This window comes from Balaenoptera musculus, chromosome 6 (genome assembly GCF_009873245.2).
Source record: "Balaenoptera musculus isolate JJ_BM4_2016_0621 chromosome 6, mBalMus1.pri.v3, whole genome shotgun sequence".
NCBI classification, from domain to species: Eukaryota; Metazoa; Chordata; class Mammalia; order Artiodactyla; family Balaenopteridae; genus Balaenoptera; species Balaenoptera musculus.
Window position 1 is genome coordinate 48013042 of NC_045790.1, and position 24377 is coordinate 48037418.

At 42.6% G+C, this 24377-nt stretch overlaps 1 protein-coding gene across 1 annotated transcript in view; it reads left to right on the forward strand.

The window, feature by feature from the left end:
* The window catches only part of SAXO1 (stabilizer of axonemal microtubules 1), a 95011-nt gene extending 70864 nt beyond the window's left edge, over positions 1-24147 (forward strand). The window contains exons 3-4 of the mRNA XM_036856320.1: positions 12050-12252; positions 23053-24147. Of these exons, the coding sequence (XP_036712215.1) occupies positions 12050-12252; positions 23053-24056 (1207 nt within the window). The 3' untranslated portion in view covers positions 24057-24147. The remainder of the gene's footprint in view (positions 1-12049; positions 12253-23052) is intronic.
* The last annotated feature ends 230 nt before the right edge of the window (positions 24148-24377 follow it).

Consider the following 24377-nt stretch of genomic DNA (forward strand, 5'->3'; position numbering starts at 1 on the left):
TTTCTTTCTTTGTGACATCTTTGTCTGGTTTTAGTATCAGGGTGATGGTGGCCTCGTAGAATGAGTTGGGGAGTGTTCCTCCCTCTGCAATATTTTGGAAGAGTTTGAGAAGGATAGGTGTTAGCTCTTCTCTAAATGTTTGATAGAATTCTCCTGTGAAGCCATCTGGGCCTGGGCTTTTGTTTGTTGGAAGATTTTTAATCACAGTTTCAATTTCAGTGCTTGTGATTGGTCTGTTTATATTTTCTATTTCTTCCTGGTTCAGTCTTGGAAGGTTGTGCTTTTCTAAGAATTTGTCCATTTCTTCCAGGTTGTCAATTTTACTGGCATAGAGTTGCTTGTAGTAATCTCTCATGATCCTTTGTATTTCTGCAGTGTCAGTTGTTACTTCTCATTTTTCATTTCTAATTCTATTGATTTGAGTCTTCTCCCTTTTTTTCCTGGTGAGTCTGGCTAATGGTTTATCAATTTTGTTTATCTTCTCAAAGAACCAGCTTTTAGTTTTATTGATCTTTGCTATTTTTTCCTTCATTTTTTTCCCATTTATTTCTGATCTGATCTTTATGATTTCTTTCCTTCTGCTAACTTTGGGGTTTTTTTTTTGTGCTTCTTTCTCTAATTGCTTTAGGTGTAAGGTTAGGTTGTTTATTTGAGATGTTTCTTGTTTCTTGAGGTAGGATTGTATTGCTATAAACTTCCCTCTTAGAACTGCTTTTGCTGCATCCCATAGGTTTTTCTAGGTATGTTTTGATTTCCTCTTTGATTTTTTTCAGTGATCTCTTGGTTATTTAGTAGCATATTGTTTAGCCTCCATGTGTTTGTAGTTTTTACAGTTTTTTCCTGTAACTGATATCTAGTCTCATAATTTTGTGGTCAGAAAAGATACTTGATACAATTTCAATTTTCTTAAATTTACTGAGGTTTGATTTGTGACCCAAGATATGATCTATCCTGGAGAATGTTCCATGAGCACTTGAGAAGAAAGTGTATTCTGTTGTTTTTAGATGGAATGTCCTATAAATATCAGTTAAGTTCATCTTGTCTAATGTGTCATTTAAAGCTTGTGTTTCCTTATTTATTTTCATTTTGGATGATCTGTCCATTGGTGAAAGTGGGTTGTTAAAGTTCCCTACTATGATTGTGTTACTGTCGATTTCTCCTCTTATAGCTGTTAGCATTTGCCTTATGTATTGAGATGCTCCTATGTTGGGTGCACAAATATTTACAATTGTTATATCTTCTTCTTATATTGAGCCCTTGATCATTATGTAGTGTCCTTCTTTGTCTCTTCTTATAGTCTCTGTTTTAAAGTCTATTTTGTCTGATATGAGAACTGCTACTCCAGGTTTCTTCTGATTTCCATTTGCATGGAATATCTTTTTCCAGCTCCTCACTTTCAGTCTGTATTTGTCCCTTGGTCTGAAGTGGGTCTCTTGTAGACAGCATATATATGGGTCTTGTTTTTGTATCTATTCAGTGAGCCTGTGTCTTTTGGTTGGAGCATTTAATCCATTTACATTTAAAGTAATTATCGATATGTATGTTCCTGTTACCATTTTCTTAATTGTTTTGGGTTTGTTTTTATAGGTCTTTTCCTTCTCTTGTGTTTCCTGCCTAGAGAAGTTCCTTTAGCATTTGTTGTAAAGCTGGTTTGGTGGTGCTGAATTCTCTTAACTTTTGCTTGTCTGTAAAGGTTTTAATTTCTCTGTCAAATCTGAGTGAGATCCTTGCTGGGTAGAGTAATCTTGGTTGTAGGTTTTTTCCCTTTCATCACATTAAGTATGTCCTGCCTCTCCCTCTGGCTTGCAGAATTTCTGCTGAACGATCAGCTGTTAACCTTATAGGGATTCCCTTGTATGTTATTTGTTGCTTTTCCCCTGCTGCTTTTAATATTTTTTCTTTCTATTTAATTTTTTTTTTTTATAAATTAATTTTATTATTTATTTTTGGCTTCATTGGGTCTTCGTTGCTGCGCGTGGCTTTCTCTAGTTGCGTTTAGCGGGGCCTACTCTTTGTTGCGGTGCGCGGGCTTCTCTTGTTGAGGTGGCTTCTCTTGTTGCGGAGCATGGGCTCTAGGCATGCGGGCTTCAGTAGTTGTGGCTCGCAGGCTCTAGAGCGCAGGCTCAGTAGTTGTGGCACACGGGCTTAGTTGCTCCGTGGCATGTGGGATCTTCCTGGACCAGGGCTTGAACCTGTGTCCCCTGCATTGGTAGGTGGATTCTTAACCACTGCGCCACCAGGGAAGTCCTCTATTTAATTTTTGATAGTTTTGTAATATATGTCTTGGCATGTTTCTCCTTGGATTTATCCTGTATGGGATTCTCTGTGTTTACTGGACTTGATTGACTATTTCCTTTCCCATGTTAGGGAAGTTTTCAAGTATAATCTCTTCAAATGTTTTCTCAGACCCTTTCTTTTTCTCTTCTTCTTCTGGGACCCCTATAATTTGAATGTTAGTGCATTTAATGTTGTCCCAGAAGTCTCTGAGACTGTCCTCAATTCTTTTCATTCTTTTCTCTTTTTTCTGCTCTGTGGCAGTTATTTCCACTGTTTTATCTTCCAGGTCACTTATCTGTTCTTCTGCCTCAGTTATTCTGCTACTGATTCCTTCTAGAGAATCTTTAATTTCATTTATTGTGTTGTGCATCATTTGTTTGTTTGCTCTTTCGTTCTTCTAGGTCCTTGTTAAACATTTCTTGTATTTTCTCCATTTCCAAGATTTGGATCATCTTTACTATCATTATTCTGAGTTCTTTTTCAGATAGACTGCCTATTTCCTTTTCATTTGTTTGGTCTGGTAGGTGTTTACCTTGCTCCTTCATCTGCTGCATATTTCTCTGTCTTCTCATTTTGTTTAACTTACTGTGTTTGGGGTCTCCTTTTCTCAGGCTGCAGGTTCGTAGTTCCTGTTGTTTTTGGTGGCTGTCCCCTGTGGGTGAGGTTGGTTCAGTGGCTTGTGTAGGCTTCCTGGTGGGGGGGGACTGGTGCCTATGTCCTGGTGAGTGGGGCTGGATCTTGTGTTTCTGGTGTGCAGGACCACATCCTGTGGTGTGTTTTGGGGTGTCTGTGGACTTAGTATGATTTTAGGCCGCCTCTGTGCTAATGGGTGAGGTTGTGTTCCTGTCTTGCTAGTTGTTTGGCATGGGGCATCCAGCACTGGAGCTTGCTGACCGCTGGGTGGAGCTGGGTCTTAGTGTTGAGACGGAGATCTGTGGGAGAACTCTCGCCAATTGATATTACGTGGGGCTGGGAGGTCTCTGGTGGTCCAATGTCCTGGACTCTGCTCTCCCATGTTGAAGGTTCAGTCCTGACACCCGGCTGGAAAACTGAGACCCTTTCAGCCACACAGCTTAGAAGAAAAGGAAGAAAAAAAAGTAAGAAAAAAAAATTAAAGAAATAATAATAAAATTTTAAAAAAGGAAAAAAAATAAAAAGAAGAGAGCAACCAAACCAATAAACAAATCCACCAATGATAACAAGCACTAAAAACTAAACTAAGATAAACATAAAAGTCAGAAACAAATCAGTCACAGATAGCAAACCCCAAGTGTACAGTTGCTACCAAAGTCCACCGCCTCAATTTTGGGACAATTCGTTGTCTATTAAGGTATTCCACAGATGCAGGGTACATCAAGTTGATTGTGGGGATTTAATCCACTGCTCCTGAGGCTGCTGGGAGAGATTTCCCTTTCTCTTCTTTGTTTGCACAGCTCCTGGGGTTCAGCTTTTGTTTTGGCCCCGCCTCTGCGTGTAGGTCGCCCTCAGGCATCTGTCCCCCGCCCAGACAGGAGAGGGTTAAAGCAGCAGCTGATTAGGGCTCTCTTGCTTTCTCGGGGGGGGAGGGAGGGAGGGGTCTGGAACGAAGAGTGAGACTGCGGCAGCAGAGGCTGGCGTGACATTGCAACAACCTGAGGCGCACTGTGTGTTCTCCTGGGGAAGTTGTCCCTGGATCTCAGGACCCTGGCAGTGGCGTGTTGCACAGCAGCAGCAGCGTTAGCGTTTCATGCCCGTCTCTGGGGTCTGAGCTGATAGCCATGGCTCACGACCATCTCTGGAGCTCACTTAGGTGGTGCTCTGCCTTCTGTGGGCACATGGGGAAGGAATCCCCTCTCCTCACGCACTGCGAAACAGGCAGGTCCAGACTTTTTCCCGGACTCGCTCCCGGCTAGCTGTGGCGCACTAGCCCCCTTCAGACATGACTTCACACAGCTAACCCCAGTCCTCTCCCTGGGATCTGACCTCCAAAGCCCGAGCCTCAGTTCCTAGCCCCTGCCCACCCCAGTGGGTGAGCACACAAGCCTCTCGGGCTGGTGAGTGCTGGTCTGCACCGATGATCCTCTGTGCGGGAATCTCTCCGCTTTGCCCTCCGCACCCCTGTTGCTGCGCTCTCCTCCGTGGCTCTGAAGCTTCCCCCCGCCACCCGCAGTCTCCGCCAGTGAAGGGGCTTCCTAGTGTGTGGAAACTTCCTCCTTTGCAGCTCCCTCCCACTGGTGCAGGTCCTGTCCCTATTCTTTTGTCTCTGTTTTTTCTTTTTTCTTTTGCCCTACCCAGGTATTGGGGAGTTTCTTGCCTTTTGGGAGGTCTGAGGTCTTCTGCCAGTGTTCAGTAGGTGTTCTGTAGGAGTTGTTTCACACATAGATGTATTTTTGATGTATTTGTGGGGAGGAAGGTGATCTCCATGTGTTAGTCCTCCGCCGTCTTGAAGGTCCCCCCAGATTGTGTTTTTGTCATTAAGTCTTGCATGGCAGTTGCTACATATTGGCTACTCTGTTCCACAGGTCTTCTTATTCTGGGGTACCAGAGTCAAAGAGAAGCTCCTTTTGGGGACATGCTACTCTTGTGGCAGAAGGCAAACAGCAGAACCTTTTTCTTCTTTTCCTTTGTGCATCATCTAGTTTCACTTGCTCATAGGGTGCCAAATGCAGAGGCCTCTCACCCGACCCTTCAGAGTCCCTCCTGCCCTGTGCATTGTTATTGTTATGTTGTGGAGACTCTGGATTAAAAAAATTTTTTTTTATTGGAGTATAGTTGGTTTACACTGTTGTGTTAGTTTCTGCTGTACAGCAAAGTGAATCAGTTATACATATACATATATCCACTGTTTTTTCGATTCTTTTACCATAGAGGGCGTTACAGAGTATTGAATAGAGTTCCCTGTGCTATAAAGTAGGTCCTTATTAGTTATCTGTTTTATATATGGTAGTGTGTATATGTCAACTCCAGTCTCCTAATTTATCCCTCCCCCCGTTCCCCCTTGGTAACCATAAGATTGTTTTCTATGTCTGTGACTCTATTTCTGTTTTATAAATAAGTTCATTTGTACCATTTTTTTTTAAGATTCCACATATAAGCACTATCATATGATATTTGTCTTTCTCTGTCTGACTTTCTTCACTATAACAATTTCCTAAGTCCATCCATGTTGCTGCAGATGGCATTAATTCATTTTTATGGCTGAGTAATATTGCATTGTATATATGTACCACATCTTCTTCATCCATGCCTCTGTTGTTGGACACTTAGGTTGCTTCCATGTCGTGGCTATTGTAAATAGTGCTGCAATGAACATTGGAGTGCATGTAGAGTCTGGATTTTTTTTACATTCCTCTGTAGAGTGTGTTTTTTAAAGCAGATTGTAAGTTGATTGGACTCAAAATGGAAACTTGGTGTTTTGGGTGCAATTCTAATCTCAGTTCAGTTCTTTATCTTTAGCACAATTGTTTGAAGTCTGTCCCACGCAAGTGAGGTCAGCCAGAGATTTGGGCCCAATTTATAAACAGAATTTGAGCCGTCCTGTCTCTGGTCTCCCCTTTTCAGGATTCCTTCCTCACTTTCCAGCATCTGTGGTTGCCTCAAACTTCATCCTCTGGTTCTTCAGTCAAGAAGGATGGAAGGTTGTCTATTCACATTTTAGCTGCCTTGCCTGGCACAGATTGAGCCTGCCTTCAGACTGGAAGCACTGAAAAAAAAAAAAAAAAAGGAAGCTTAACACGGAGACTCACCCAGTACCATTCGCTTCTTCCCCCTGTTGGTTCTGCTCCAGAATTTGCCTATCTCTGTTGCTCTTTAGTGCTCACAGCTAGTTGTTTTCATATTTTGTCCAGAGTTTGTATGAAGCAATGACAGATTTTATCCTCAGCTTTAGTGGGGTTTGAGGAGATGAGAGAGTAGAGGAGTAGACAGGTACAGTCATCCCTCCATATCTATGGGTTCCACATCTGTGCATTGAAAATATTTTTAAAAATTCCGGAAAGTTCCCTGAGGCTAAAGTTGAATTTTCCATGCGCTAGCAGCTATTTACATAACATTTACATTGCGCTGGGTATTGTAAGTAATCTAGAGATGATTTAAAGTAAACAACAGGATGTGCACAGGGTATATGCAAATACTACACCATTTTATGTAAGGGACTTGAGTATCCAGAGATTTTGGTATCTATGGGGGGTCCTGGAAGCAATCCTCCACGGATACTGGATACTGAGGGATGTCCGTACTGGAGGTGTATTCTTGGAATCCGGTCTGTCACAGAGAAGATTAGGAGGGCTCAGTGTGTCCTTACCAGGTTAAGAGGCACGAATCAAGCCCTGTGAATCAGCCTAGGGATCTTTCTCAGTGTACTGGAATGGCCTGCCCAACCTGCCTGCAATGACATAATGGTTTCCTTAGAGGGTTCGTGTACCCTGGGAGTTTCAGAATTACATGTGGAAGTAGTGAAATGAAATTAATGGAAAGACAAGGAGCAAAACCCCATAGAAGAGATTAAGGGGACAGATGACAAGGAGTAGTATCAAAGAAGTCAAGGGAGAGAGTATTACAAAAATGAGTGAGAGGATGGATGCCATGAAGATGTGCATAATGATAAAAACCTGGGGACCAGTGACTGGATTTGGAAATAAGGTGATACTTTGGAGGCCTTGGCTGAAGCAAGGAGTGAGTAGAATGAGATTTGATAGATGGTGCATGAGTAGGGGGTAAGGAAGGCCAGCCTGTATCTGTAGACAGCCCTTTCTAGGGGAGAGAAGTGGAAGGGAGAGAACTGGAGGAGAGTGAACTCCAGTGAGAGTTGTTGTTGTTTATTGTTTTCCTTTAAAAGTGGGAAAGACTGCAGCATGTTTAAATACTGATAGAGGGAATTCCCATGCTTTTACTGCCAAGGGCCTTGGTTCATTCCCTGGTCGGGGAACTAAGATCCCACAAGCTGCGTGGCTTGGCCAAAATAACAAAAAAACCCCCCAAAAACTGACAGAAAGCAGCCAGTAGGAGGAAAAGGTGAAACCACTGACAGGTTCCACAATAGGGGTCCTTGAGAAAGAGGGAGGAGATTTAGGGCAGGGGTGAAGGGAGTGGCTTTGGGCCAAGAGGAGGAACTCTTTTTTTTTTTTTAGTTGATGTATAGTTGATGTACAATATTATATAGGTTACAGGTGTACAATATAGTGATTCACAATTTTTAAAGATTATACTCCATTTATAGTTATTATAAAGTATTGGCTATATTCCCTGTATTGTACAATGTATACTTGTAGCTTAAAAAAATTTTTTTTTATTAATTTTTATTGGAGTATAGTTGCTTTACAATGTTGTGTGAGTTTCTACTGTATATCCTTGTAGCTTTTTATGCATAATATTGATAGTTTATACCTCTTAATCCCCTACCGGTATATTGCCCCTCTCTCTTTCCCTCTCCCCACTGGTAACTGATGATTTGTTCTCTATATCTGTGAGTCTGCTTCTTTTCAGTTGTATTCACTAGTTTGTTGTATTTTTTAGATTCCACTTCCACATGTAAGTGATATCATACAGTATTTGTCTTTCTCTGTCTTATTTCACTTAGAATAATAGCCTCCAAATCCATCCATGTTGTTGAAAATGGCAAAATTTTATTCTGTTTTATGTCTGGGTAGTATTCCATTGTATATATATATGTACAACACATCTTCTTTATCCATTCATTTGTTAATGGACACTTAGGTTGCTTCCATACCTTGGCAATTGTAAATACTGCTGCTATGAACATTGATGTGCATGTATCTTTTCGAATTCGTGTTTTTATTTCTTTCAAATATATACCCAGGAGTGGAATTGCTGGGTCATATGGTAGTTCTATTTTTAGTTTTTTGAGAAACCTACATACTGTTTTCTACAGTGGCTGTGCCAATTTACATTCCCACCAACAGTGTACAAGGGTTCCCTTTTTTCCACATCCTCTCCGACATTTGTTACTTGTGTTCTGTTTGATGATAGTCATTCTGACAGGTGTGACGTGATATCTCATTGTAGTTTGGATTTGCATTTCCCTGATCATTAGCAGTTTTGAGCATCTCTTTGTGTGCCTGTTGGCCATCTGCATGTCTTATTTGGAAAAATGTCTATTCAGGTCTTCTGCCCATTTTTTAATCAGGCTTTTTGGGTTTTTTTTTGATGTTATATGAGCTGTTTATATATGTTGGATATTAACCCCCTTACTGCTCATATCATTTGAAAATATTTTCTCCCATTTCATAGGTTATCTTTTTGTTTTGTCGGTGGTTTCCTTTGCTGTGTAAAAGCTTTTAAGTTTAATTAGGTCCCGTGTGTTTATTTTTGTTTTTATTTCCTTTGCTTTAGGAGACAGATCCAAAAAAAATATTGCTACGATTTTTATCAAAGAGTATTCTGCCTATGTTTCCTTCTAAGAGTTTTATGGTTTCTGGTCTTATATTTAGGTCTTTAATCCATTTTGAGTTTATTTTTGTATATGGTGTTAGAGAATGTTCTAACTTCATTCTTTTACATGTAGCTGTCCAGTTTTCCCAGCACCACTTATTGAAGAGACTGTCTTTTCTTTTTTGTATATCCTGGCCTCCTTTGTTGTAGATTAATTGATCGTAAGTTCATGGGTTAATTTCCAGGCAGGAGCTCTTCTTAAAATGGATTCCATTTAATATGATGAACTATCTGGGCATACTCACAAATTCTGAAGTTTGCGTAGATAAACGTTAAAAATAGATTAAAAAGAAAGTATTGCGTATCCTCTTTATCATGATGAAAATATCCTTTTCCCTCTTCCAGGCTCATGACCCTAGTTAGCTGTTACGTTACAGTTTCTTTCCTTTTGCCAGACTCTTGTCAAATGCCTTTCTTTAATTTTGCCTAATGATGGGAAGTCAAATTGTTATGGCTTCCCAGCAGGTTCTCTTTAACCTTTACTTAACTCAGAGTTTAACTCGGGGCTTTCCATACTAGATAACTTTTATGGCTATGCACCTAAAAGAAACTTAACATCTTTGACCAAATTTTTTTTTGGTTCATAGTCAGAATGGGCACAGGGACTAGGAAATGTACCACAGGAAGAGAAGGGAGTGTTCTTAAACAAAAAAAAAGCTACTAAATTTGAGCAATTTCTGGGAAGGATAAAATATTTTTCTATTACGTGAGCTTAAAGGCTGTAAGATTATGTGAGGTTGGGGACCTGCAGTTATGTTGTGGTTAATGATAGGTTTCAGTGAATGTTCTGAACATAAAAACATAATGAGAAAACACATAAATTCTGATTAAATTCACCCTTAAGCCACAGTAAATAATTTTGGGTGGAAGAGAAATGAATTAAACTTTAAACTTCTTTCCTCTCTTCAGAGGTAGATCACTAGCTCAGTAAATTCAACCCATAAATGTACTTTCATTACAATAACTTAAATTTTTTGTTGGAGAAGGAGATTCAGTTAACAATTTCATTCCCTGAATGTGGTAAGTAAGGATTTTGCTGCATCACATTTTGCTTTTAAGAAACCAGCTTCAGGAAAGTCCATGAATTGGTGAGTTTGGTTGTGGGCATTTATCTGTTCTTTTCTTGTAGCAGCAGGAAATGGGGGCATTAAGTACATTTTAGTTGCCAGAGAGCTTGGCAGGCCTTGTAGGAAGGTTCTTGCAGTATCTCTCGGGGGAAGTTGGTTCCCTCAGTAGAAGTAACAGCAGAAGAGAACGTTGTGGCCTGTGTGCAGGGTTCCAGGGTGCGACAGGGCCATGACAGGAAAGCGCTCCTGGCTGCTCTGGGCTTCGGAGGGCTCCACGGGGCAGCTTGGGCATTCAGCTTTGTTTCTCAGTGCCTGCCCCTGGTATCCCCTGGTACCTCCTTTGTTGGAAGCAAAGAGGGCTGAACCCTTGGGTAGCCGTCAGTGAAGACAAGTTTGTACGGAGCTGTGTGGTCTCAGGCTGCTTCCAACCCCACTCCGCCCCTTTGGGGAGTGAGGAGAGCCACCTGCCCCCAGGAGCCCTTCCCTGAGAACAGAGACTTTCTGACAAAAGCCACTTTGCAGTTAACTGGTTTTCAGCCAGGGTTTTCTGGGCATTTCCATTTCTCTCTGAAGCCTAGGGCCTGACGCTTCTAGTTCCCTGCTGCAGTTGGTTGAGCACTGAACAGACGCCAGCGTGAGGTACTTGCACACTAAGAAGGGTAGGAGCGTGGAGTCGGTTCTTGGGTTCTTGTTTAGCCCATTCCCCCCATCAACCCCGACTTACAGTCAGCTTCCGGCCACCTCAGGTGACTCGGCTTCCTCTTGCTCTTTGCCAACATGGGGCCCCCGAGAAGGCAGCCCAGGCTGCAGGTCCGGTAACTGCTGCTGAGATGTATTTTTAAACCTACCCAGAGGGTATTACAGGGAGTTCAACCGAAGCATCTCCTATTTCCCCCTTTGAGCCCTAGAGAGACTAATTCTCCGGCTTCCTAACTCCCTCCTCCCATCCCAGCAAGCATTTTCAGGCCCCGGTTTGGGTTTATCGACAACCATGTGTATAATTCATGCAAGACAGGTTACAGTGGAGCGTGTCACCTCTGCTAGTCAAGCATGGCTCGGTAATGCTGCTCCGCATTTTGGCCAGGAAGTAGGTTTTATTGGTGTTCGGGCCTGATGTCTTCCTGTCCGGAAGCCTTCCCCTTCCCTTGGTGAGGTTGTTTTGGCAAGCACCATCAGGGAACACCTACCTTCCTCTTGTCCAGTTGGATAAATGGGTTTCAGGCAAAAACCGGCCATTGTGTAAAGCAGAAGTTCTCGGAGGATGGGGGGAATGTTAGCTGAAGAGAGTTTGCCCTGGGCAGTGGGAGGCGGAGACAGCCCCGGTAGGCAGTGGGTGCCCAGGCTGAGCCCTGGTGCTGCAGGGTGCTTCGTGGTGGTGGTGCAGTAGCATCTTGGCCTTTTTAGAACTGTGGGATGCTTTGGGAAGAGAGCGCTTCCTAAACTCTTTAGTAAAGGGTGTCATGCTTTTCCTATGCCATTGTTTTCATATATCCTGAAATAACGGGGGTGCTGATGCCAGAGAGCTGAGAAGTGAAAGGTTCATTGCCTCCATTTATTGGCCTTTTCTACTGGGTTTTCTGTGAGATCGAATAGAGGCAGGAGATAAATCTTAGCAGGAGCTCTTGGGAGCACAGAGAAGGAGGTGGTGGGACCTGAAAAATAGAAGTTAGCTCCACAGTGAACAGGTTGGGGGAGGGAGTTGGAGAGAGCAGGCACAGGGGAGACCTTCCCAGGGGTCCAGGGTGGCTGAGGTGGAATGTGCGTGGGGAGTGGGAGAGAGAGGGGGCAGCTGTGGCTGGGGAGGAGGCCGAGGCAGGTCCAGGAAGGCTTGCATACTATGCTGGAAAGTTGGGTTTTAACTGGAAGATTTTTAAGCTGAGGAGTGAAAGGATGCGATTTTGGTTTTAGAGAGTTGATTTTGACCTCACTATGAGGATAGAAGTAGGATTGGTGGGAACGATGCAGGAAGCCCGGGGGATGGGTTATCACATGACCCACATGAGAAATGGTCAGGGTCTGAACTGAGGGGGAGAGACACACCGGTGAGCTGGTGAGGCGGGCACACCTGGTGAACGACTGGACCGTGAAGGCGTCTGACTTGAGAGAGGAGTGAATGGTGGTATCTCTCTCGAAAGTGGGAAACAGGAAGAAGAGCGGTTAAGGGATAGAGGAGAGGATGACTTCTCAGCAAGCATTTGTAGAACTGGGTTGAATGGAAACCATGAGCCTTATTCCAAGGCAAGGGCCCCCAAGGTGTGTGCTTATTTTCCTTACAGGAGAGATTTTGGGCCTCACAAGGTGTTACCGGTGAAGATCCACCAGCCCGATCCGTTTGTCCCAAGTGGAGAGAATATGGATCTGCTCACGTCGTATAAACAAGATTACAACCTGTACCCTGTCAGTCGAGTGGACCCCATCAAACCTCGGGACAGTAAATATCCATGCGGGGACAAGATGGAGTGTCTGCCTACTTATAAAGGTGGGAGAGTGCTTGAGGGGCAGGTTGGGGGAAGGATGGGCTGAGCCTGAGTCCTGGCCGGGAAATGGGTTTTATACACACACCCCCTCAGTGCAGAGGTCGGGCAGAGTATTTTTTTTTTAGACATCTTTATTGGAGTATAATTGCTTTACAATGTTGTGTTAGTTTCTGCTGTATAACAAAGTGAATCAGCTATATGTATACATATATCCCCATATCCCCTCCCTCTTGCATCTCCCTCCCACCCTCCCTATCCCACCCCTCTAGGTGGTCACAAAGCACCGAGCTGATCTCCCTGTGCTATGCGGCTGCTTCCCACTAGCTATCTATTTTACATTTGGTAGTGTATATATGTCCATGCCACTCTCTCACTTCATCCCAGCTTACCCTTCCCCCTCCCCGTGTCCTCAAGTCCATTCTCTATGTCTGCATCTTTATTCCTGTCCTGCCCCTAGGTTCTTCAGAACCGTCTTTTTTTTTTAGATTCCATATACGTATGTTAGCATATGGTGTTTGTTTTTCTCTTTCTGACTGACTTCACTCTGTATGACAGACTCTAGGTCCATCCACCTCACTACAAATAACTCAATTTTGTTTCTATTTATGGCTGAGTAATATTCCATTGTATATATGTGCCACATCTTCTTTATGCATTCATCTGTCGATGGACACTTAGGTTGCTTCCATGTCCTGGCTATTGTAAATAGTGCTGGGCAGAGTACTTTTTGTGGCCAAATCTGGCCTGCAGCCTGTTTCTGTACAGCTAGGGAGCTAAGAATGCTTTTTAAATTTTTGAATGCTTAAAAAAAAATGAGAAAAAGACTATTACTTTAGAACATGTGGATAGTAAGTGAAATTCAAAGTTCGGTATCATGACTATGTTTTGCTGGAACACAGCCACACCCATTTGGTTTCTCTGTTATCTATGGCTACGTTTGTGCTACAGCAGCAAAGCTGAGGAGCTGAGACAGAGACCATATGGCATGCGAGGTCTAACACATTTAATATCTGGCCGCTTACAGAAAATATCTGCCAACCCCTGCCTCAGCTTGCCGTTCCCATCCTATATGAGGGAAGCATTTCAAGTTTAAGCTTAGTTGGGTTCCACCACTGACTGATAGATTGGTTCATTAAAAAAATTATGAAAAAGTAACATACAGAAAAAATGTACAAATACATAATGATACAGACCAGTGAATTTTAAGTAAATACACGTGGAAACAGGAGGCAGATCAAGACATATGGCATTGATACTCCCTTCCAGTTACCATTTCCACCCAGGATAGAACCATTATGCTGACTTTTAACTTCATAAATTAGTTTTGCCAGTTTTGAACTTCATTTTAATGGGACGATTGCATTCTTCATTGAGCACCTCCTGCATTCCAGGCATGGTATTGGGAACTGTGCAGGAAGCGTAATGACCTGCCCTTGACTTCATGGTCTAGTAGGAGAGAGAGGGTTTGGAGTGGCGGGTGTGGTAGCGCAGGCAGCGTGTCGCTCACTCCGTGGAGCACGAGCTGCAGGGCCGAGACCTTGGGGATGGAGGCCTGCTTTGTGACCATTATCTTTGCTGCTTACGATGCACGTGGCTGCCTTAAAAGTATGTGCTAAACTGTTCCTGTCACATGTCTGTGGGTGTCTATGTGATTGTGATGATAATGGCTTTTACTTAGCCATGCCAAACACTTAGCCAAGGGGAGGTGGGGAGGCTTGAGGGGGTGTAGGAATCTTCCTGAAGCCCTTCCAGGAGCTCTAAATCTATTATTCTTGAAGATTCTGCATGTGGCTGAGCTCTGCTTTTTCTTTCTTTGTGTGTGTGTGTGTGTGTGTGTGTGTGTGTGTGTGTGTGCGCGTCCTTTTACTTTCTTACCTTCAGAGTCGTCCTCTTCCATGCTTCTGTAGCCGCCTTCTGCCAAGCCACATTCTGGATATTGTCATACCCCTACATGGCTCCACCTTCGCGCCCTCCACCGTCGGGTCCTTCTGGCTTGCTCCCCTATTTACGCCCACCTTGGCAGTCCTTGGCCTCACTGGGATCTCCAGCCCACTGATGCCTCAACCTTCCTTCTCAGCGTCAGCCCCACCTGTGCCTGTCATCATACAGCCTATTCCACGTTATATCACTGCAGCCTGTCTCTTACTCCCTCTCTTCTGTCCTGCGGTTGCTTCCTCCTAGCAGCAACCGAACCCTGTCTTCTCCATGTCTACACCTGGACATGGGCCTGAGCACCGCTCCGACCTTGTCAGCTCATCTCCATTATCCACAGAATGGAAGCAGAGAGGGCTTTTGCAGATGGCAGTCTCGCATGACCTCTGCCTAAAACTCCTTAAGTAATTATTATGGCTGTTAGGATAAAATCCCACACCTTTACCAACTCCTCTGCTTCCTTGCAGATTTGGTTCCTTCTCCCTGAGCCCCTCTGCTCCGGCCACAGGAACTTCTTTCAGTTCCTTTGCTCCATTTCTTTTCTGTCTCAGGGCATTTTGCACTGCTCTTCCCTCTTTAGAGAGCTGTCCTCCTGTCTCCGGTCCAGCATCATCCTTCAGCGAGTGGCGGAAGGGTCACACCTTGAGAGGGAGTCCCAGACCTTCCCCCATGCCAGACCAAACACACCCTGTTAGGTGCTCTAAGAGTGTCTTGTACTCCCTTGTTTTGTAGTTCATTTTGTAATTTTGTTTAACATTTGTCTCCTTGGCTAGACTGCAAGCTCCTGGAGGGCAGGGATCTTTTTCTTTGCCCGTTACCCTCAACAAAGCAGGCACCATAGCAGATGTTTTACTAAGGGGTCAGCACAACCAGGCGTGTGGTGGGGTGGCACTCAGGCCTCTCTGCAGGGCTCGTTTGTCTCCCTTTTCATCCAGTGTTTACAGGAGGGCCAAAAATGGACACTGGGCAGCAGGAAAAAACAAAGCTGGAGTGAGCACTTACCTTCACCAGGGGAGGGGGCAGGGACTTGGTAGGGCTCATCCAACTACATCCTCTACTTCCTACATCCTCCCTATGGGCTGCCTGGATTTACAAATCTTGGAATAGTTAGAGATTCTTCAGAACAACTGCCTGCTCAGCTCAGTTTTCCTTCCCCGCCTTGCCCTACGTGCAAGGAGAGGTCTAGGGGTGAGAAATGCTCCTTGCTTTCCTTAGGGGTTGGCAAGGATGGAGTAGCCTAGTGGTGTTATTTTAAGGAAAGTCCCCCCACTTCCTCCCACAGAATACTCACCCCTCAAAATCAACACACAGAAAAAAAAAACAACAATCTAATACTTAAGTTTTAATCTCTCCTACCTCCAGCTCTCCCATATTCCTCCCCTTCTCCAAACAGTTACGTCTCAAATTGCCCTCTGCAAACCAGAGAACAATATTCCGCTGCTAAAACTGAATCATGGCTGACTTTTCCCTACTGAGAAAGTTAAGATTGAGAAAACCCTATTTTCTTCTCTTTTATTTTTCTTAAACTTCTGGCACCTGTTAACTGCTATCTACTTACACATATTTAATGAATGTATACCAGTGAAGTAGCAACAGTACTCTTCTGAACCAGGCATGCTTAGACCCTTTGGTTTTTTTTTTTTAATTTATTTTTGTCTGCGTTGGGTCTTGGTTGCCGTGTGCGGGCTTTCTCTAGTTGCGGCGAGCGGGGGCTACTCTTCGCTGGGGTGCACGGGATTCTCATTGCGGTGGTTTCTCTTGTGGCGGAGCACAGGCTCTAGGTGCGCGGGCTTCAGTAGTTGCAGCATGTGGGCTCAGTAGTTGCGGCATGCAGGCTCAGTAGTTGTGGTGCATGGGCTTAGTTGCTCTGCAGCATGTGGGATCTTCCTGGCCCAGGGATTGAACTCATGTCCCCTTCATTGGCAGGCAGATTCTTTTTTTTCTTTTTAAAAAAATTTTTGGCTGTGTTGGGTCTTTGTTGCTGCACATGGGCTTTCTCTAGTTGCGGTGAGTGCGGGCTACTCTTCGTTGCAGTGTGTGGGCTTCTCATTGTGGTGGCTTCTCTTGTCGTGGAGCACGGGCTATAGGCGTGTGGGCTTCAGTAGTTGTGGTGCATGGGCTCCAGTAGTTGTGGCTTGCTGGCTCTAGAGCACAGGCTCAGTAGTTGTGGCACACAGGCTTAGTTGCTCCATGGCATGTGGGATCTTCCCTGACCAGGGATCAAACCCGTGTCCCCTGCATTGGCAGGCAGATTCTTAACCACGGTACCACCAGGGAAGTCCCGACCCTTTGGTTTTATTCTGGCTACATACGTACTTGAGGGTGGATTTCATAGTTCTCCTCTGAAATTCAGGTTTAAAAAGAAACAAATCAGTTTGTAGTCAAAGAAAACATATTTGTCATTAGAATTCACCTATAGGTGTCAGTTTGCGACCTATGTGTCTTACTAGTTTTTTGAATAATACTTGCCATATCATATAATCTCAGTGGTTTATTTTTTCCATTACTCCTCTATGATATAGTGGCCTCCAAAACTTGGTCTTGAATGCCAAACATGTACTCACAGTTTTTAGCACCGGAGATGCAGCAACAAAGATGTGTTTAGTGAGGGAATAAATGAACGAATTGTTTTGGATCACTGTTTACAAGGGCTCCAGTTGACACCGTTTGGCATTAGATTTGCACAAATCCCCACCAGGTCTGTTACTCTGTGGGTGCAGGCCAAGAGCAGGAGTGAAGGTTAGAGAAGACCCATGACATTTACTCTGCCCTTTGGTTGGTCCTGCACAACCTCATGCATCTTCGAGGGTCCACATCCTTGCCTTATCTCTTGGTTTATCACTCATTTGATGACTTGTTTCTCTTGTGGAAAAAAGAAATCAAAGACCAAGGTCATTAAATATATGTATTTCAATGGGTGCATCTATATTATGTCTATATGCTCTGCTTACTATGGTTCCATAGGAAAAATATTCAAAGTTTTCTCTTACTACTCTTATGGCCAGCGCCTTCCCTGGGCTCCAGAAAACCACCTGTAATATATGCTCCAGTAGCATTTGGTTGTAATTTTGACATTTTCAAAACACTGTGCAATCGGAAAGATTGAGAGTGTAATTAGTTGATACTCAGCTTTAGGTTTAGCTAAGTTTTTTTTTTTTTTTTTAAAGGCACATTATTGAATGGAATCTCTTTTAAAGAGGTTCTTGCCAATTATGCACATGACACTCTGGCCCTGAAGGGCTTTTACTGGTGGCTTTTCAGGCGTGTGAATCGTTTGTCATGTGCAATTCTGAGGTTTTCAGGGTCCTGTGGAGGGTTTTTGTAATATATGCTGGGTGGAGGAAGTTAGGAGGTTAGATAATAATGTGGTTTCAACTGTATTGTTGGGTATCAGAAATCACATGAGGCAACTTTCAGTTTAGGAACCTGTTTTCTTAACACTTCATCCATCACAGAGGAGGGCCAGAAAACCCTGTCCTACCCACCGCCATGCACCTTGAGGCAGTGTGTAGGCATCTACAGGTAGATGCCCCCATTTCAGAGAGGCTTAAAGTCTGAGGGGGAAACATGTGGTTTATATTCAGCGAGATGGTTCCCTCTAAGGCCCCCTAATGCTTTCAAGATGCTGATAGAGCCATTAATGGCTCTTGGAGAAAGATTAGGTTTTCAATTAAAATGAAGCCAATTTAAAATAAATAGTTGGTAGTATTACTAGCCTAAAATAAGCTTAAGAGTGTGCCTGGGGGGTGGGTATGTCAGGCCTTACAGAGTGGTAGAGTGAGGAGCTTGACAAATTCTCTTCCCCAAAAAGCAACAAAATAGTAAAAAACCAACCATTTTAGGACTCTGGAAATCAACCAAAGGCATACAACAAATTGAGAACCATTTATTCAAGAAAAACTACTAAACTTTGTTATGAACAGTGGGGGTGTGTGGTGTTTTATCCTGGGGCTGCTTCCATCACCCCTCCCCCAAGTTCCATCTGTGTGGTAGTTCTGCCTGGGCAGGCTGGGCTGCGAAAACCAGACGCTCTGCTGCCAATGGGGGCTGATTGGAGTAAAGTACATACCCAGGCATTCCAATAAAAACAATAGTGATATTAATGGCAAAACAACCAGGGAAGACAACTTATGCAGTTAGTCTGAGGTTGCAGTACTACTTGAAGCAAGCAACAGTCCAGTAGAACAGTCAGAAATTTACCAAAGAGATCCAGAGAATGAGACAGACACAGAGTAGGCCTTGATAAGCTCATACATATTCCTGGTGGTCTGGAAGACTGTGCATATGGGCAAGGCAGTGTGCAGGCTCAAGAGATCAGAGAAAGGGTCTAGTTATTTACTCATCTTTCCTGGCTGAATATGATGCCTGGTGCATGTGCAGAGGAGACAAGAGACAGCCCAGCAGAAAATAAAAGCCGGGGAAGACTTGTTAACTGCCTGATCTTTGACTATATTCTCCAACCCACACACAGATCCATTAGCAAATGGTGAAAGCCTTAGTGGCTTAAGGTGATTAAGTGTAACTTCTGGTTAATCATAGGCTGATTGCTAAACTATTCTGATAGAGGGTGGCTCTTAGGAACCTAGGCTTAAAAATAAAATCAATTAAAAAGAAAAAACTCAGCAATAACATCAGTGGCTGCACATTGCAGGGGAGATAAGACTCTGTAGAATTACTGAGACAGGTCACTAAACAAACAGCAAAAACTATTCCCAGTGGAAGATCAGAATCCAGGGTTGCTGCAGCATATTGTCCAAAGTGTTGAGTTTTTAACAAAAAATGATGAGGCATAAAAAGAAACAAGGAAGTGTGATCCAGGAAAAAAGCAGTTAATAGAAACTATCTCTGAAGAGGCCCAGATGTTAGACCTAGCAGACAGATATTTCAAAGTAGCTATTATAAATATGTTCAAAGAACAACAGGAAACCATGCTTAAAGAAATAAAGGGAAATATAACAACAATTTCCAATCAAATAGAGAATACTATAAAGGGAAATCCTAAAAATAATTGAATGAAAACTCTGCAATTGGAAGGACAATAATCAAAATAAAAAAATTCATTAGAGGTGCTTAATAGCAGATTTGAGCTGACAGAAGAAAGAATCCATGAAAATGGAGGTCTCAGTAGAGATTATCCAATCTGAAGAATGAGAAAAAATTGAGAAAAATGAACTCGGAGACTTGTGAGATACCATTAAGTGTACCAACAGACAGATAATGGGAGGCCCAGAAGAAGAAGGGGCAGAAAAATATTTAATTGTCAAAACTGTTAAATTTGATGGAAAATATTAATCTGCACATCCAAGAAGCACAATCCAAAGAGAATAAATGCAAGGAGATCCACCCCTATTCACATAACAGTCAAACTGTTGAAAGCCAAAGATTTGGAAAAAAGCAAAAGAGAAACAACTTATAACATACAAGGAAATGGCAACAATAACTAACTAACTTCTCATCAGAAACAGTGGTGTGACATACTCAAAGTACTGAAAGGAAAAAAAAAAAAACCTGTCAACCAAGAATTCTATAACTATTAAAGATTATGCTTCACAAATGATGGGAAACTAGGTGAGAAAGTGGCATAGACATACAGACACCACCAAATGTAAAATAACTAGCTAGTGGGAAGCAGCTGCATAGCACAGGGAGATCAGCTCAGTGCTTTGTGACCACCTAGAGGGGTGGGATAGGGATTGTGGGAGGGAGATGCAAGGGGTGGGGATATGAGGATATATGTATACATATAGCTGATTCACTTTGTTATACAGCAGAAACTAACACAACACTGTAAAGCAATTATAATCCAATGAAGATGTTAAAAAAAAAAATGATGGGAAAATATATTCCCAGATAAACAAAGACTGGGTGAATTTGTAGCTCACTGACTTGCCTTACAAGAAATAATAAAGGAAGTCCTTCCGGCTAAAAGAAAATAATACTGAATGTTAACACAAATCCATGCAAAGAATAAAGAGCACTGATAAAACTGCTTATATAGGTAAATATATACTTTTCTCTAAATTAAAAGACAATTACAGAACCAATAATTATAAAACTGTGGGGTTTATTCCAGGAGTGCAAGATTGGTTTAACATCAGCAAATCAATTAATGTAATATACTATATTAATACGGTAAAAGACAAACATACATGATTGAAAGCCACAGATAAAGCATTTGACAAGATCTGATACCCATAAAAGCTCTCAAGAAACTAGGAATAGAAGGAAACTTCCTCAGCCTGAAAGTGCTTCCACAAAAACCCCTGTAGCTAACATCATACTTAATGTGGAAAGACTGAATGCTTTCCCCCTAAGATTGGGAACATGGCTAGGATAGCAGTTCTCACCTCTTTTATTCAACGTTGTAGTGGAGGTTCTAGCCAGTGCAGTAATGCAAGAAAAACAAATAAATAAATGCATCTAGATTAGAAAGGAAGAAGTAAATCTGTCTTTATTCTCAGTTAAGATAATCCTAAAGAATCCACAAAAACCCTACTAGAATGAATTCATCAATGTGTCAGTGTTGAAGAGCAATATATAAAAATTAGCATTGAAAAAATATATATTAGCATTGAAAATCTGAAAACAAAATTAAGAAGACAGTTTTCATAATAACCTCAAAATGAATAAAATGTTTGTAATAAATTAAAAAAAATAAATGTAAGACTTGTACACGGAAAAGTACAAAATAGTGCTGAGAGAAATAATATGGAAACAGGTAGCGAGAGTCCATGTTCATAGACTGGAAGATTCAATACAGTTAAGATACAGTTCCACCCAAATTTATTTATAGATTTAATGCTATTCCTATCAAAATTCCAGCAGGCTTGTTGTTGTTGTTGTTGCAGAAATTGGCAAAGTGATCCTAAATGTTATATGTGAAAATCAAACCAAAAGAGCTGAAAATTTGTCTTTTTGACAAATGGTGCTGACATATTAGATATCCACATGCAGAAAAGTGAGCTTAGACCTTACTTCACGCCATACTAAAAAATTAAAAAGTGTTAGAGACCTAAATGTAAAAGCTAAACTTTTAAATCTTTTAGGCTAAGACATAGGGAAAAAACTGAACTTTATTAAAATTCAAAACCTCTGTGTGCTTCAAGAGATACCAGCAAGAAAATGAAACGATAAGTGATAGACCGGGAAAAAATATTTACAAATCACATATCTGCTATTGGACTTGTATCTAGAATATGCAAATAACTCTTATAACTCAAAAATAAGACAAACAACTGTTTTAAAAAATGGGCAAAAGATTTGAGTAGATATTTTACCAAAAAAGACACATGAATGGCTAATAAGCACATATAGAGATACTCAACATTTTTAGTCATCAGGGAAATGTAAATTAAAATACGACGAGATACCACTAAACACCCACTACAGAATGTCTATAATTAAAAAACAAACCATAATAACAAGTGTTGGAGATGTGGAGAAATGAGAAGCTTCATACGTTGCTGGTAGGAATGTAAAGTGGCACACCCACTTTGGAAGAGTTTGCAGTATCCTGAAAAGTTAACATAGATTTAACATATAACCTATCGATTCTGCTTCTTGGTATCTATGTAAGAGAAATGAAAAGATATATCCACACAAATACTTGTCTATCAATGTTCATAGCAGAAATTTTCATAATAGCCAAAAGGTGAAAACAACTCAAATGCCCATCAACTGATAAATGGATAAACAAAATTTGGTATATCCATATACTCTAGTACTATTCAACAATAAAAAGGAGTGAACTGATATATGCTATGACAGGGATAAACCTCCATTACTTGCTTAGTGAATGAAGCCAATGCAAAACATTACCTATTGTGCAATTCTATTTATAGGAAATGTCCAGAAAAAGGCACATTTATAGAGACCAAGAACTGATTAATGGTTGCCCAGGGATGGGAATGAAGATTGCAGATGGGATTGATTGATACTTTTTGGGTTGATGGAAATGTTTTACAAATAGATTTTTAAAATTTATTTTTTTATTGAAGTATAGTTGATTTACAATGTTGTGTTAATTTCTGCTGTACAGCAAGGTGACTCAGTATAACTAGATTTTGATTATAGATAGTTGCACAACTCTAGAAGTTATTGAATTGTGTATGAAGGATGGTACATTTTATGTTACACAAATTATACCTCAATAAAGCTGTTTAAAGAAAGTGTGCCTGTGGACTCCACTGGTGTTGGCTATATACCTCAAAGACTCCTGGGAAGCTGCTTTTGTTTTCTTTGTAAAAACCTCTTGTAGGCAAGAGGTAAATTCTCTTGTAGGCAAGAGAATTCCCTGTGGATTCAGAGTTGGCTAGCCAACACAATGCCCTTATTCCCTTGGAGTGCCATATTTGATTTGTGTGGATTATAGGGACTTAATGGCTGTCACTCCACAGATGACCAGGGAGGCCTGGTAGGTCTGGCTGGTGGCCCAGCAGTGGTGGGTTGTGAATCCCCTGTCTCACTGCCCTGCATGCACCTTCCCAGTCACTCTTTGCTGATTCACAGAGGCCACCTTCCCCTTAGAGGAGTGGAACTGTTCTTGGATCAGGGTAAACCAACGGTTGGACTTCTCTGTTGGAATCGATTCCCTGGATCCTCCCATGGCCGTGGACCCTCTAAAATCCCTGCATGCAGCATTGTGGGTATGATGAGACTCCTATAAATTTGTCTCTTCTGCACAGTAGCCCTCAAATACCACAAAGTTGGAACACCAAGGCCTTGGTTGAGGTGGTAGCAGGGATCTACTCTGTTCTTTGTCTCAGGGAACATCTCACTGGAGATTGGCTTGTGGCTTTGGGGCTTCTTGGAATACATGCAGGTTGAGTGACTGGATTTATGAGTGATTACCACTTCTGCTTTATTTTCAGCTGATTATTTACCCTGGAACCAACCAAGACGAGAACTGCTTCGTCTGCCACGCAACTACCGGCCGGCGTCCACCAAGTTTGATAGCCGAACCACACACCAGGATGACTACTCCATGAAGGGCCTGGTGAACACCATGAGCTGTAAGCCTCCGGCCGCACTCAAGCTCTGTAACATCCCCCTGGAGGATCTGACAAACTACAAGATGAGCTACATGGCCCACCCCATGGAGAAACGCTATGTGTATGAGCCGGAGAAGTTCAGACCCTGTGAAATCCCCATTGAAAGCCTTACCACTCACAATGAGTCATACCGGGGCCTGATGGGAGAGCCAGCCAAGAGCTTGAAACCTCCAGCCAGGCCTAGTGCCCTAGACACGCCATTCTCTAACACCACCGAATTTCGAGATAAGTACCAAGCTTGGCCAACGCCCCAGATGTTCTCCAAAGCTCCCGCCACCTTTGTTGCTCCTGAAGAAAAGATGGACCTTCTGACGACAGTGCGGGCCCACTACACGTACCCTAAGGGTGCCCCAGCTCAGTCCTACCGACCGGTGCTCTCGGTCAAGAAGGGTGGCCGTTTTGAAAGCTCCACCACGACCAAAGAGGACTATAAGCAGTGGGCCAGCATGCAGACCGAGCCAGTCAAGCCCATCCCCCAGCTCAACCTTCCCACCGAGCCCTTGGACTGCCTGACCACCACACGAGCCCACTATGTGCCCTGCCCTCCCATCACTACCAAAAGCTGTAAGCCCCCCTGGTCTGGCCCCCGAGGAGATATCCCTGTGGAGGGCCACACCACATATACCATCAGCTTTACTCCTAAGGCAATGAGCAGGTGCCTGGCTTCATACCCTGAGCCTCCCGGCTACATCTTTGAGGAAACAGATGCTTTGGGGCACAGAATATACAGGCCAGTTTCCCAGACAGGCTCTCGGCGGAGCAGCCGTCTTTCTGTAGGTGATTCAGAAAATCCTAACCAGCAGGAGTTGGCAGTGTCAGCTTGATTTTTAAAGATTGTAATTTAGAAATTGCACACTACTTTTAAAAGCAGATGATTGAGTTATTCGTTGGACAAAAAAAAAAAAAAAAAAAAAAAAAAAATCCCCAAAAAAAAAAAAAAAAAAAATTCACCATCGTTTCCAGCACACTTGAATAAAATGAGAATCACTTGACTCAAGGAAAATGACATTTAATCACTGGCTAATTAGTCCCCTTAACCCTCCTTCTGCTGTCTCCCCGTCTTGGGTCCTTTACCGTGTGCTCATGGAATCAAAGCTGGTCTCTGAGGGTTTTTTTCCCATCCAGATGTATTTTATTAATTTAAT